The following is a 15,236-nucleotide window of genomic DNA, read 5'->3' on the forward strand; positions in this document are numbered from 1 at the left end:
GCTGGTCTGTCTTTTGCTGATTTCTAATAGAGACCAGGATGTGGATGCTATGGTTGGTCTGTTTTCGGGCAGTAGAAGGATGGTCGTTGAGATTTTGCGCTGGTTCCAGGCTGGGGCTGCTTGCCAGGTGATTGTGTAGTGAGATTGGTCAGCTGCTGAGCCTTGCTGCGAATTGCAATTCACTGGTTGTTAGTCAAAGGGCACCATAAGTGCTGAGTGCTGGCCTTGCTTGCCAAAGGATCGCTGCTGTAACAGCTTGGCGGGGCTGAGATTGTTGAGCGATTTCTACTGTGAGAGCTTGAGCAGCTTGCCAGATGGGTTATGCCTTGGGATTGGATGCTTGTGAAGCCATGATTGGCTGAGTTTGCTGAAAGCAGAGGCTATGTTGTGACCTGGATGCCTACAGGAAGGATTCAGTACTTGTTGTAATCTGTTTTTCAGTGGAATAAATATTAAAGAAATACCGCAAGGGGCCCCAGCTGATGGGTCAATTGTTGTACTCCCTTGTGTTATTGTTTTGCTGTTGGTGTTTTTGCCAGTGGCAGAATACTTGCTAAGTTGCGATTTTACCGCCCTTATTTTATTATAGGCTGGTTGCACCCTAAAATTCAAAATCTTATCCTAGACCCTTTACTCCTCAGTTCGGTCTGCTGCCTCCCTTTTCTTCTGTTCTGCTCATCATAGCTCTCTCACGCTGCCATTTGAATTGCTTCCCAGTCTCATTCCTGCTTGCTGATCATTCCCTGACAGTGATCTCTATGCAGAGCTGAGTTTTGGCTGCAAATCTCGCCAGAAAACTCTGATTTGACAATACTCTACAACAAGTATTTGCTGCGCTGCAACTGCCCTATAGCCTCTACTGCTAGATCACTCCCTGCTGAACTAAAATCCCTCAGAGCAGCCCCTCAGTTAAATGGGACTGAATTGAATTTTTACTGATTATCCTCATGTAGGGGCATTTCGAGGAAAGATCAAGGGGACCATATCTTTGGTCACGATTTTGCCCATTGATACTTCCATGAAGATTCTTCCATCATGAGTTATGAACGGATACCTAATTGTTCTGTGATGGAAAGTCTGTCATGTATTTCAACCCAAGAATTTGAATTACAAGGGTATTCCGTTGAGGGATTTTCGGAATACTAAATAATTCAAGAATTAGGGTTGATAGAAATTGCAACCCAAAAATTGGCCTCGAGGGGTTCAATTGATGGGGTTGTTCGAATAATGATTCCTCGATCTCAACCTAAGATTTTGAGTTCAAGGATACTCAATAGATAAGGTTGATAGAATCATTTACCTTCAGGTATAGATTTTACCATGCTTGTGTACGGGATATGTCAACAGAACTAACTCTGTGGATTCAGGCGTTATTGGATTTCTCGAGGAGAATACTCGACGATACGTAACCTTGTTTAGATTGAGAGATTTACTTTCATTGGGTTAGTTATCAAAGATTGTGGCTTTGGCCTTAGATTTTCTTTGATTTGAATCTCATGGAAAGTATAGCACACTCAAACTGATAGTCAGAGTATAGTTATTGGCATTGACACATCTTCACAGAGAGTTTTCGGGCTTTCTAGTGAACTCAGGAGTGAGTTCTTAGAGGAAGGGGAGTATGTCATGTGCATGGTGTACCTAGGGTTGGATAGCAGGTTAACGTGGGTTACGGGATAGCATAGGGCTGGATGGCTATTTTTAGCCGAGATTGCTATATATAGAAATAGATTCATATATAGTGCTCGCTTTATATGGAGGGAGCTATTCATAGCATTGTGCTATCTATAGCGGGTTTCCTTCTATATAGAGGGAGGGCCAGTGCTATTGTGCAGATCAGTTGAGCGCTCCTCGATTGATGGATGGGGCTTGGACCCAGGCTGGGACTCTGGCCATCTACATGGGGGATCATAGGTGGTGTATCGAAGGTCCTCTGGACGGGCTCAGGTGGTATGGGATGCCTGGGTTAGATACGGGCCTATGGATGAGTCGAGCTGTAGCCCACGTGCTCGGGGGGTAGTCAGGAGGATCGAGGCACCTGCTCTATGTTTCTGGTTGTATTGAGGACAAGATTCTAGGTTAGTGATAGGGTCAGATCTTGCGAGGACGAGATTCTAGGTCAGTGATAGGGTCAGATCCTGCGGGGTCGTGTCAATGGGACAAAGCACACACCAAAAAAAGATGACTTACAACATCTGGATATACCAGAGGGTCGAGGAGTGCACATGGCATCTCAGCTCGAGGTTATCATAGCACACATCAGTACTATGATAAAAATAGCCTTCATTACATCAGTTTAAGACTGAGTGTCTTTGGGTTTGGATTTCAAGTCTTTAATAAGTGCTTTCCCATCTCTGTAAATATTTACCTTCCTTGCGAGCTTCCTTTACTTTAGTTAATTCCGTGGCTTCCATCTTGAGTAAGTTGGGATGAGCTCCTCTGATATCCATATCTTGGTGCCTTTTAGCTTGTTGGTTTGCTTGAGAATTTTACTTCTTGCTAGCTTGTCCTTCAGAACTAATTGGGCTTATGTCCCTTGTTGGAGAACACCAACCATATCTTTTGAGTCCCATTCAATGTGGGGGATTGCTTCCGTGATATGTTTCAGCTTTTCTGCCATGTTCCCATCATGCCAGCCCACAGTAATCCTCCTATGCGTAGAATCCATCTGTTTTGCTCTTTTCTCCTCTTCTTGTAAACATCCCATGTGTTGATTTTGTTGTCCATTTTAGCTGTAATTTTCTGTTTTACTGATTTGACCTGAGTGGTAACCAAGTCCTGGACTTTGGTTACCAGCTTTGGTTCAAGCGCTGCTTCACTTTGTATCTGTAATACTTCTTGTATGATTTCCTGTTTTCCTTTGTTTTCCATATTGAACACTCTCAACTCTAGAGAGGCTAGTCGAGCCTTGCCTCTTAGTTCTTGTTGTAGATAATAGACTTGTTCCTGGAGGCTCAAACCTGTGAGTTTGCTTCGTTGCCTTTGTTAGTTTAGATCATAAGGAGAGGGGGTCGGGGCAAAGCCAGTGATGGCAGCAAAGGAGAGTTTCCTTGTTGCAAGGGTCGGGATCGAGGTCTTCTCCATGGTGGCTCGGTTGTAGAATGACACCCCTCTCCTATACTCTAACCCCTAGAGCTAGGTTGGGGGAATCAACCCAGCTCAGGGTCTGAGAGGTGTGGACTGACCCCCCTTCCTCTTGAGCTACTCTGGTGGCTGTTTGGGTACCCGCCGGCTAGGGTTTGTCAGAGACCTGCTTGTGTTGGCGGCGGTTAGGGCTATGGTGATACTGCGCGACGGGGCTTCCTTACTGAACGGGAGGTGGTGGCTAGGGCTAGGGCATTGACGAACGGGAAGTAGCGCTCTGTTTGTTGGCGGCAGCTAGGGCTAGTGCTACAACGAACGGGAGGCGGGAGAAACTATGACGACGACAGACGGACGAGAGGCTGCGACGATGGACGGGGGGTTGAGAGAGAGAGAGAGAGAGAGAGAGAGAGAGAGAGAGAGTAGAAGGGAGCTGAAACAAAGCTGAAGGTTTTTTATTTAAGAAAATAAGTAAGCAAAGCTATGCTTTTGTTCTCATAAATACCCAAGCATAGGCTACCATCGACGTGAAAGATCCAGAATCTCTTGGGTAAAACCACTGCTTACTAAGCTATTAAAAATCCAAACCAACATCTACAACAACAAAAGAAATGCAAGAGTAAGAGAGAGAAAGAAAGAAAGCTTTACTAAAAAACCGTGAAAGGCCTATGAGACAAAAAAACTGAAATATGTCATACTCAATACGCCGAGTGTATATGATGGGTAAGAGCAAAAGAAAAAGACTCTAAAATAAATACAAAAACTGCATCTCAATACTGGAGAAGAGTCAGGTGTCTAGCTAGGGCCACTAGGCTCCCTAGCCCCTAGAACATGTGTGATATTTGCATATGCCACAATATTATTGTGTTTTCAATATGGTATCGAAGAGTGTTTTGAGGTGATACATGAGTGGGTTTCCTAATATCTTGAGCCCCAGTTCAAGAAGATGATTGGATCTCCACATTGCTCTATTCCTAGCTAAAATTATATTGGACGAACAACTTCTAACCCATAGAGGTGCCGGCAAGACATACAGGAGTCACAAGTATTTGCAAAGCTGCAATCACAATTCGTGTGAATCAACCAATGGTGATTATGTTCAATGAGTATGAGCTGCTAAAATTGATAAAAGCTATTTGCTAAGACGATTCCCTACTCAATCAATGATACATTTATCTTAAGTGGTGTGTTATCCTATCAGCTGGATTGTCTAAGCATTTTTTCGCTTAGATGCTCATTTGGGAGAGACAAATGAAATCGTATGGTCTTCACAAGCCGTTTTAGCTTAAATGAAGACAATGTGGACTACTTTTTGATTAGCCTTCTCCACCACTCTTATGTCCCCCCTTCCCCTCACCCAGCAGCCTTTCTCCACTCCTCTGCCATATATAGCCAGCCTATTGCCCACGCCCCCACAGCCATACGCCATGTCCCAGTTCGCACCCTCCCGAGTCCCACCTGAGACGATAGATTACATCTTTACGGAGCTACATCGACTACGGGATCATACCGTAGCACAAGACCAGCTTATTCAGAGCATGCACCAGGAGATCACTCACCTCCGTCAGGAGGTTGTCTCTCTCACTGCTACAGTCACAGCGGCCCCGCGCACTACACCAGAGGTAGAGGAGCGGATCGCTACTATCCAGACTGCTATTGCGGAGACTACCAGATGGGTGGACGTTGTGAGACGGGTACCCAAAGTAGCAGTCTCAGCCACCATCGCCGAGCAAGAACAGAGGGCCAGTAAGGCTCTCAACATCCGAGTACGAGGTATCCCCCGCGCAGATTCACTCACCCCCTTAGCGGACGCGACTACTTTTGTGACCTCTACCCTCGGCCTCGTCGAGCATGGGATCGAGCATGCATGGCGCACAAGACGGGACCCCACGCGCCCACAACCACTCATCATCCGATTCAGGGATACTCAGGCTCGACTTGCTACACTAGAGGACCACCCTACTATCTTCATGGATGAGGATCTCACACCTATGCAGGTGGAAGAGCGGCGCACCCTGCTTTTGAGCAGCGAGATGTAGCCCGTCAGGAGGGGAAGTGGGCTGTCGTCCGAGATGGCCGCCTGTTAGTTGGCCCCCGCCGCCGAGCCCCACCAGGTACTCCAGACACGGTAGCAGACTACCCCCCCAAATAGGGAGACATGGTCTATGAGACTTAGACTCAGCACATAGTACCCTTGGCATGCACCGTATGGAACTGTAATGGTACCCTATGGTCTGACCCTGGGAACTTCTCAGAGTCATACACTGGATGCGACATCGTTTTCTATACAGAGACACATGAGAGCCCCGAGCACCCTCTCCCCTCGGTGAGTGGCTATACCTGGGAGTTAGTATTCCGTGAGGAGACTAGATATACTGGGGGGGTCCGAGGGTCAGGCGGAGTTGCAGTACTCCTTCGCTCAGCGCTCACGAGCTTGACATCCGTGGTTAGACGGGATGTCCATGCCCGTTACCTATGGCTCCGATTCCGACGCCCCTCCACACGCGACCTCTTTATTGCAGTCTGCTACTTTCCTCTTGAGACGTCACATTTCGCACGGATGCTTCGCGAGGATACGGGGGTATCCCCCTATCTAGATCTCTACTCAGACATTGTGAAGTTCTCCAGACGCGGAGAGGTCCTCCTAGTTGGGGATTTCAACGCAAGGACAGGTGCACGTTAGACATCACTCCTGGACTTCCACTCAGATCCGGTCCTATTACCTGAGATGGACACAGAGGACTCGGACTTTCCCCGCTCCTCGGCTGACAGTCGCGCTCTCGTTACTGGGTATGGGCAGGCTCTTTTGGACCTTGGGCGTATACATGATCTGGTCATCTACAATGGACTAGATCGGTGGCCTGCCTCCTCTGGTTTCACATGTTTCCCACATGGTGGAGGAGCCAGTGTCGTCGACTATATTCTGGGATCTCCTACTTTAGCCCCACAGATCACTGACTTCCGCACTGCACCCTTACCCCCAGGAGCCGATCACACTTACCTTTTCTTTCATATACTTGTGTCCCGAGCCCCTCCTAGCCACACCCCGCACTACACTACCGATCATGGTATACACTTCGATCATAACCTCTCACCTGATTACTCAGCCCACCTAGCCTCCCTCCTCAGACACATAGACACCATACCCTCTCTAGATCACCGAGCCACCCTTATCACCCACTCCCTTCACAATGCAGCCCGCCACATCTTTCCTTCCACTACTCGGTCCACCCGCCCTCCACCCGCTGGCTCCACCCCTTGCAACAGATGGTATGATGACGAGTGCAAAGCATTACGCCGCACACTCCGACTCACGACCCAGCGAAACGCTAGGGCCAACCCACGTCTCACCAGGGATTATCGTCGACTAGTCCGTTGCAAGAAGCTAGCCTTCCTGCGCCAGAATGAGGATACGCTACTGAACATTCTGTTTAGTAGCAACTCCAAGGATTTCTGGAGGAAATTCTTAGAACGCCGATCCCCCTCCCCCCTCACGAACACTTCCCTCTGGCACACCTACGCACGCACACTCTATGATATCCCTGATCAGCCTCCTCCCGACCTCTCAGCCACCCCCCGCCCCAATTCTTGTATCCTCTTCACAACCCAGGGAGTCACCCACGCAGCGCATAAGCTTCATAACGGTCGAGCTAAGGATCATGAGGGCCTATGCACAGAGTTTGTTGCCTATGGCATCAAAACTCTGGCCCCCATCCTGGCAACGCTGTTCAATGAAGCTGTCTGCCAGGGGTTCCCCAGAGCTTGGACCCTGAACACTATCACACCCATCCACAAAGCAGGAGATCCCATGGATCCAGGGAATTACAGGACCATCATGGTTGGACATGTTATGTCCAAGATCTATGCATCAGTGTTAGATGGCGAGGTCAGTGCTCACGCAGAGGTACAGGGGCTCAAGGCATCCGGACAGGCCGGCTTCAGGACGGATCACTCGACTTACGATCACATTTTTACACTTAGAGGGATCGTTGAGGAGGCCAGACACAGGAGACAGAGAGTATATTGTTGCTTTGTGGATTTTCGCAAGGCATTCGACACCGTTCCCCGCGCCCGACTCATCAGACGTCTGCAGGAGTTAGGCTACGACTCGGCGATTATTTGGGCAGTAGTAGCTCTCTATGAGCGGGTGACGGGGCAGGTCAGGATTGGCACCAGCTGGACCCCAGAGATCACGAGCACTATCGGAGTCAAACAAGGATGTCCCTTGTCACCGACTTTGTTTGGCCTCTACATCGACGAGCTCGAGACCACCATCAGGACACTCGGAGGTGCAGGTTGCTCTCTTGCGGAGACTGCCATCCAGATTCTCCTATACGCAGACGATGTAGTACTACTATCCTCTTCTGCTACTGGTCCTCAGCGACACTTGGATGGACTTCAGGTCTTCTGTGATACACATGACTTGAAGGTCAACCTTGGGAAAACCAAGGTGATGATCTTCAACACTTCCAGACGCGCTATGCACTGAGAGTAGTTCCTCTTCGCCGGCGATCCTGTTGAGATAGTTGACTCCTACACATACTTGGGCGTTGTCTTCTCAGGCCCGATCTTCACGATGCGTTCGGCCATGCAGGCCAGGATCAGCCGGGGATACGCCGCTCTTGCCAGGCTGGAGCGACAGTGCTACCACTCCCACTTCCAAGACCCGCGGACCAAGTCTCTCCTTTTTGATTCTTTGGTCCGCCCAGCAGGCATGTACGGTAGCCCTTGGTGGGGAGTCGACCTTTCAGACACAGAGTGGGCTCGAGTTGAGCGCCTACAGATACTGATGTTTGCTCGGATGATCCGTAGCAAACCATCGGTACCACACCAGATCATTCTAGCAGAGTTCGGCGCCTCACCCCTATAGCTTGATGCGGCTTTTCAGGCTATCACCTACCTCCACAGAGTCAGGGATTTTGGCTCCTCCGCTGACGGTCGCCTCCGCCTACCTTGGTTAGCCCTATCCTCCTCTATGGCCTTATCCGTTGATGGGGACCAACGATGCTGGTATAGTTGTCTTTCCAGTTGGTTCACCCGACTGGGCCTCGACTTAGACCGGTTGCCTCCCTTTCAGTACAGCCTCGACGCTCCACCATCTCCTCTCTTCCCCACTAACCAGGAGGTCAACCGGCTCATTCGGGCGGATCTGCTCCAGCTCCACACTTGGCGGACATGGTTTCTTCACTCCGAGCTTTCTGTGAAGCTCGACTTCTACCGCCGACACTGCCTCCAGATCTCACAGGAGGGCTTCATCACACCTCCGGGTTATACACAACTTCATCTACCACATGCGCTCCGGATCTCCCTCGGTCAGTTTAGGGTCTCGTCACACCGATTACGGATCGAGAGTGGACGCGCAGAGGGTATCCCACGAGAGGACCACCTTTGCCCACTTTGCGACTTGCAGGAGATCGAGTCGGAGGAGCACTTTGCTTTCAGATGTCCTATCTATTATGCCATTCGAGGTTGATACCATTGCCTTTTCCGCAATGGATTCGGCTCCCTCCCACACATGCTACAATTCTCGAATCAGCGGTGCCTAGCCGCTTTGTTACATGAGATGACCCGCCACCGAGATACTTCTCTCTGAGCACGGCGACACGAGCAGCACACACAGCGTGAGGACACCCAGCGGCCTATCACTGACTTCTTTTAGTCACAGGATACCTCTTCTCAGTCTAGCCGACGACGCGGACGTGAGCGAGAGCCAGAGCCACGACAGCTGCGTCAGCGGACAGACTCACACATCCAGGTCCATGACATCTCGTCTTTGCTCTCGGCCCGCCCCACTGGGGTTACCGTTGCCCTCATCCACAGGGCCACCCGCTGCCCCCGACAACCGAGCTCGACTAGGCCGCGTGACGTCAGAGGCCAATCATCTATCGCAGGGTTTTTTTCGACTTCCCATTTGACGGCCCCTCTATGATTGGTCTTTGACGATCACCACCTGCACATGTATACTGTATCTCCCCCCTCTGCCCCATTTTTGGTGCCCCCCCCTTCTTCTTCTTTGTATCATCTGGAGGTAGACACATATTTTTTGTATCAGGAGTAGACACACAGTCCTTCATAACCTCTTTTTTGTAGAAACGGTTGGTTGGCCCGTTTTGAGACCACCACCGTTATGCTCATTGTATCAGTTATCTTTAGTCTCATAGACCTTCACGGTCTCCCGAAGACTTTAATAAACTTTCTTTCTTTCTTTCTTTCTCCTTTAGTGCTAGTCTTTGTCACGGCTAGGTTTGCCCTTGACCTTCAAAGTGCTGATAGAAACTCAGTACAAAGACCTTTTTATACATGGATGCTCAAGTATGTGTGGGGGTGTGGATTTGTATGTGTTAGACCAATGTTTATACTATGGTTTATACCCAATGTTGGGCGTTGATGACATCAGTGGGGATGTCATAGTAGCTAGTCCCTGTTATGCGTGATGGAGTTAACCTAGAATCTAACTATCATGAGTTTGAAATTGCACAATGTGTTGTCTTTTAGAGGATGAGTTTGGGCATGTTTTTGGATTCATCTAGATGGTTTTTTCAATCTCATACACCCTCCGGTCTGTCGAAGTCTTTAATTATCTTTCTTCCTTTCCTTTTCTCTCTCTCTTCTTGGTTAACTAGGTTATCCAAGAGGATCTGTTACAGTTACACATATTCAGACCTGGTTAGCCCCCAACAAGCTTCGTGTGCAGCTCAGCTTGTGCAGGGACCACTACTTATGGTTATTAGAGGAGGAATTCATTGACTAGCAGAATATAATTAATCCACCTCTCTCAATCTTTAAGGATATCGATCGGGCTACTCATGTCTCATTGCATTGATTGATGGCATACCTAGAGAGGGTCATCTCTATACTCTATGGATTGGCAGGAGATAGCGTTGGAGGAGCACTTACTTTTAGATGCTCTATGTACTACAAGCTTCGAGGTCGTTACCGTTGTCTTTTTAGGGATGGTTTCGGACCCCTCTCCAATGTCATGTCTTATCCGGATCAGAGATGCTTGGCGACTTTCATTCTTGAGGTGGTCTAACACAGCGACCACCTACTCACGGCACATAGACGAGATTAAGGTGCATAACTAGATTCCAGTTTGAGTGTGATCAAGGGGTTTTTCTAGCCAGATGGCATAGACTAGTAGGTCATAGGGAGATGGCAGGCCTAGGGTGAAAGAAAGAAAGAAAGAAAATTTATTAGAGTCTTCGGAAGACCGATGGGTCTATGAGATTGAAAGAAAACCTGATACAAATCACAATAAGGGTGAGAGACATGTGATGGACTCGCTAACGGGTCGATACATAGATCAAGCCCGGGGATCTTCCCTCCATGTTCACAAGACTAGAGGCACCGCCGAAGGGTGTGACAGTGGCAACACTCTATCATAGGTTTTATGCCACTACAGCCTCGTACATCATTGGGATCTCTTTTGGGCTTGACCCCTCTGCCAATATCTAGCCATCGCAATGATGCCACACCATAGCTTCATTGGGATCTCTTTTGGGCTTGACCCCTCCGCCAGTATCTAGCCATCGCAGTGATGCCACACCATAGCTTCATCCTTTCCATGGGGTCAAACATTTTACGTACTAATGTTTCTATGTTCATGTTGCAATTGTCTTGGGTGTATATGCCTCCACCCATTCAGCTCTTTGTATCTGTTTTTTTTCAGTCTCATAGACCCTTTGGTCTTTTCAAGACTTAATAAAATTTATTTATTTATTTATTTCTATTTGCTGCACTTTGTCCTATAGGCTAGTGAGGCCTCCTAATCTCTCTCTCTCTCTCTCTCTCTCTCTCTCTCTCATATTGTTCTATCGTTTGATTTTCAGAAAATTAATTTGTAAGTAGTAAGATCAGATATATTCTAGTCTTATGAAAGTATTTGCAGCTCTTTTAGTAATTTGTTGTTGATTTTTTGTCTTATCCACTTCGTTCCTATGGCTATCATTCTGAGTGTTTTACACATGTTCTTGGATTCATCTAGGTATATGCTTCTGCTGTATTAGCGGACATGCAAATTTCACCTTGTAGAGTTTTCGTCCAAGTTGTGGCATGTTGGTATTGCGATAATTCTTTCTATCTTAAATGGTGCGTTGCCCTATCAGCTAGATTTAGATGCTCGTTTGGGAGAGACTAAAATGAAATTGTTTAGACTTCACAAGCAGTTGTAGCTTGAATGAAGAGATTTTGGATCTACTTTTTGATTAGCCTTCTCCTTTAGTGCTAGCCTTCGTCATGGCTGAGTCTGCCCTTCACCTCCGGAGTGTCGACAGAAACTCAGTACGAAGACTTTGTATAAATGGATGCTCAAATATGTGTGGGTGTGTGGATTTGTATGTGTGAGAGCATATTTTTATACTATGGTCTACCCCCACTGTTGGGCGCTGATGACGTCAGTGGGGATGTCATAGTAGCTAGTCCCTGCTATGCGTGATGGAGTTTATGGTTTTCAATCTTATGAGTGACTATCGTGAGATTGAAACTGCACTATGTTGTGTTTTTAGAGGATGAGTTTGGGAATGTTCTTGGATTCGTCTAGGTATATGAGTGTTTTACACATGATCGTTTATGTTTATTAGTAGCTTGTTTTGGCATGACAGTGGTATTTATGCATTGCAATGTGTAGGATGAGTTTTGATTTAGTGTGTAATATCTCTTTTAGGAAAGAGGTAATGAGATGTTAGGTTATGGTTGTATTGGTTAGGCTTTTCTTGTACGCTTCTGTTGTCATATCCAAGGTAATACAAAGTCAATTAGCTAGAAACGGATAGAATTAGCTATATATTCTTGAGTCTCTCATTGTACTTGTTTTCTTTCACCTCTTTCTTGCCGAGAATAACTGTCCTTTGTATTACTCTCTTCTATTAAGTTATAAGCTTATGGAATGCCTCACAGCTTTATTCATGGCAATCTCTTTTCTCCAATGTTGAGGTTTGCAAGCCTTGCATTAACCAAAGTGATTCCAACCTTTTGGGGGTGCAAATTTACTTTCTGTTGTTGTTTCATGTGCAAGCTTCTTCAACATTGCCAGTGGAATGCCAATGTAAACATATTCCCTATTAATTGTATGATATTCAGAAATATAACAAGTGAAACTGTTATACAATCTTATTGGCCTTACATTATTTCTTCTCTGTTATATGCAAGCAAAGACACTGCTGGACATCAGTTCATTCTATTCTCTGATGTTGTGTCTTTTTCCTCATTTCTTGAGTGCAGCGGCGTTGCTAGTTTATGATATGATGGACTCTGACAGTTTCAACCGTGTAAAAAGTTGGGTGAAGGAGCTTCGTCAAATGGCTCCTAAAAATATTGTTTTGGCCATTGCCTGTAACAAGAGTGATCTAGTTCGGACTCGTAAGATGGATCTACAGGAATCAGAAAGGTTGGTTTTTGGATTATATTGTATTTCCTGCTGTTTGTCTTTTGAAGCTGAAAATTATTGTGGGTCCCTCTGCTTCACATTGAATGGCTGACACTGACCTCAAACCCAATTGCTTGGAACAAGAGTGATCTAGTTAAGTGGATCCATAGGAATCGGTTTTGTATTATGTTCTTTTTCCTGCTGCTCTTCTCTTTTGAAGCTGAAAACAAGAGTGTCCCTTTCTGTTTCACATCAAATGGACGACATTGATGTCAAGTAGCTAGTTCCTGCTATGCATGATGGAGTTTATGGTTCTCAATCTTATGAGTGACTCTCGTGAGATTGAAACTGCACTATGTTGTGTTTTTAGAGGATGAGTTTGGGAATGTTCCTGGATTCATCTAGGTATGTAAGCTATTAAGGAAAACACTCAGGATTTCCATGTTGCTGTTCAAAGGCTCGATGCGAAATTTGAGCATTGAAAGTTTGCTGGCTTCTTTTCACGTACCTTCCGTTTTAATTTGGCAATCTATAAAAACATTTGATTGATACCTATATACAATCTTCGTGCATTGCTATATTACTTGTATGTCTATGAATGCACCATAGCAAGAAGGACTTCAATGTGGCTATGGATGGTCTTGGGAACGAGCGGGCCAAGGTGAAAGCCCTCTATAGAGGACTCCAACGAGGTTTGAATCCTCATGATATGTGTCAATAGAGTCATTAACAAAGGGTTGCCTCTCTATTTGGGGGATGATAGTTGCTTTAAAATTCTCATCATGACTGGGCATACTTATAAAAACTCATAACTTAGGTACATCATAAAAATTCATAACTTTGGGTACACAATAAAAATTCATAACTTTGGGTACATATAAAATAAAAACTCATAGTTTTTTGGATACGTAATACAAATTCATAACTTCGAGTACGTAATAAATTTTAAGACTTTGGACAGGTTTGGACATCCCTTCACAAAGTTTTGACCTTGTAGACAATGTAGGATCGAATGAAAGAGAGAGAATGCAGGTTGCAAAAGAGTCGATAGATTAGCCGTCACGTCAAAACTAGGATAATAGAAAAAAGAGAAGTACAAGTTACAAGTACCTAGACCTAGGACTAAGTGTCCTAGGTGTCACATAGGACTAAGTGTCCTATGTGGCCTAAAAGGCACTAACTCTACAAGTGCCTATATTTTTATGCCTACAAGGCACATACCATGGCCTATAGGGCATCACTAGAACCACCAGAAGATGGCCTACAAACCCCCCTCCATGGGATGGGCTGAAGTATTTTGGAAACGTCTCAGAATACTTGGTATTTGCTGGTCACGGTGGCACATGTTCATCCAAAAGGATATAGCCACCTATGAATGTACAAGGGATGTCAGGTCATGTAACAAAGGGAACCAAGTGTAAAGCCTGTCGAAAGACTTCGAACTTGGGACGAGGAAGTGCCTTTGTAAACATATTTGCTAGCCTTCTCCTTTAGTGCTAGCCTTCGTCATGGCTGAGTCTGCCCTTCACCTCCGGAGTGCCGACAGAAACTCAGTACGAAGACTTTGTATAAATGGATGCTCAAGTATGTGTGGGTATGTGGATTTGTATGTGTGAGAGCATATTTTTATACTATGGTCTACACCCACTGTTGGGCGCTGATGACGTCAGTGGGGATGTCATAGTAGCTAGTCCCTGCTATGCATGATGGAGTTTATGGTTTTCAACCTTGTGACTATCATGAGATTGAAACTGCACTATGTTGTGTTTTTAAAGGATGAGTTTGGGAATGTTCCTGGATTCATCTAGGTATATAGTGCCTTTGTAAACATATCTGCTATGTTGTCCTCTATGGGAAGATAGGACAACTCTATGTGTCTTGCTGACAAACGCTCCCGAACATAATGATAATGAACTTTAATATGCTTGGTACGCGCATGAAACACTGGGTTACGTGCAATGGCCAAAGCACTCTGGCTGTCAGTGTAGACAATAGTGGAGGATGTCTGGCGAATACCAAGATCTGTAAGTAACTGTCAAAGCCAAACACACTCTACTGTAGCGGTGAAAGCTGCCCTGTACTCAGCCTCACAGCTAGATGTGGCAACTGTTGGTTGCTTCTTGCTGAGCCAAGAGATACATGAATTGCCAAGCAAGAAACAATTGCCAGTATGTGACACTTTGGTGTCGGAACATCCTGCCCAGTCACTATCCGTGTAAGCATGCATGGTAAGTGAACCCTGATCACCATAGAAGAGGGCTAAATCCTGAGTGCCTCTGAGATATCTGAAGACTCTCTTCACTGCCTGCCAATGCTGTGAACTGGGCATGTGCATGAATCTGCTGAGCTGAGATACTGAATACTGTAAGTCAGGTCTGGTGTGACATAAATAAATAAGGCATCCAACAGCCTGTTGATAAAGAGTGATATCACATGGTGGGCTCCCATCATGAGCTGAGAATTTGAAGCCAGGGTCCACTGGAGTAGAAATTGGTTTGCAATCCTTAAACTGAAAACGATCAAGGAGCTGTCCAATATACTTGGACTGAGACATCATGATACCCCCCTCAACATGAGCAAATTGAATGCCCAAATAATAGTGGAGCTGTCCCGTGTCTGACATTTCAAAAACTGCTGCAAATCAGCCTTGAAAGCTGCAATTTGCTGAGTATCTGGGCCTGTGATGAGCATATCATCCACATATAAAATCAGCACTAAAAAATCAGATCCACTCCCACGGACATAAAGAGTGGGTTCTGTGGGACTATTCTGAAAACCAAGGGATAGTAAGTGT

The 15,236-nt window shown here is 46.2% G+C and overlaps 1 protein-coding gene across 1 annotated transcript in view; it reads left to right on the forward strand.

Moving 5' to 3' along the window:
- The window catches only part of LOC147895828 (uncharacterized), a 51,115-nt gene that overhangs the window by 14,142 nt on the left and 21,737 nt on the right, over positions 1–15,236 (forward strand). The window contains exon 4 of the mRNA XM_087382972.1: positions 12,298–12,463. Within this exon, the coding sequence (XP_087239098.1) occupies positions 12,298–12,463 (166 nt within the window). The remainder of the gene's footprint in view (positions 1–12,297; positions 12,464–15,236) is intronic.

This window comes from Dipteris shenzhenensis, chromosome 12 (assembly GCF_047967505.1).
Source record: "Dipteris shenzhenensis isolate YYH24624 ecotype China chromosome 12, Dip_SZ_1.0, whole genome shotgun sequence".
Taxonomy (NCBI): Eukaryota; Viridiplantae; Streptophyta; class Polypodiopsida; order Gleicheniales; family Dipteridaceae; genus Dipteris; species Dipteris shenzhenensis.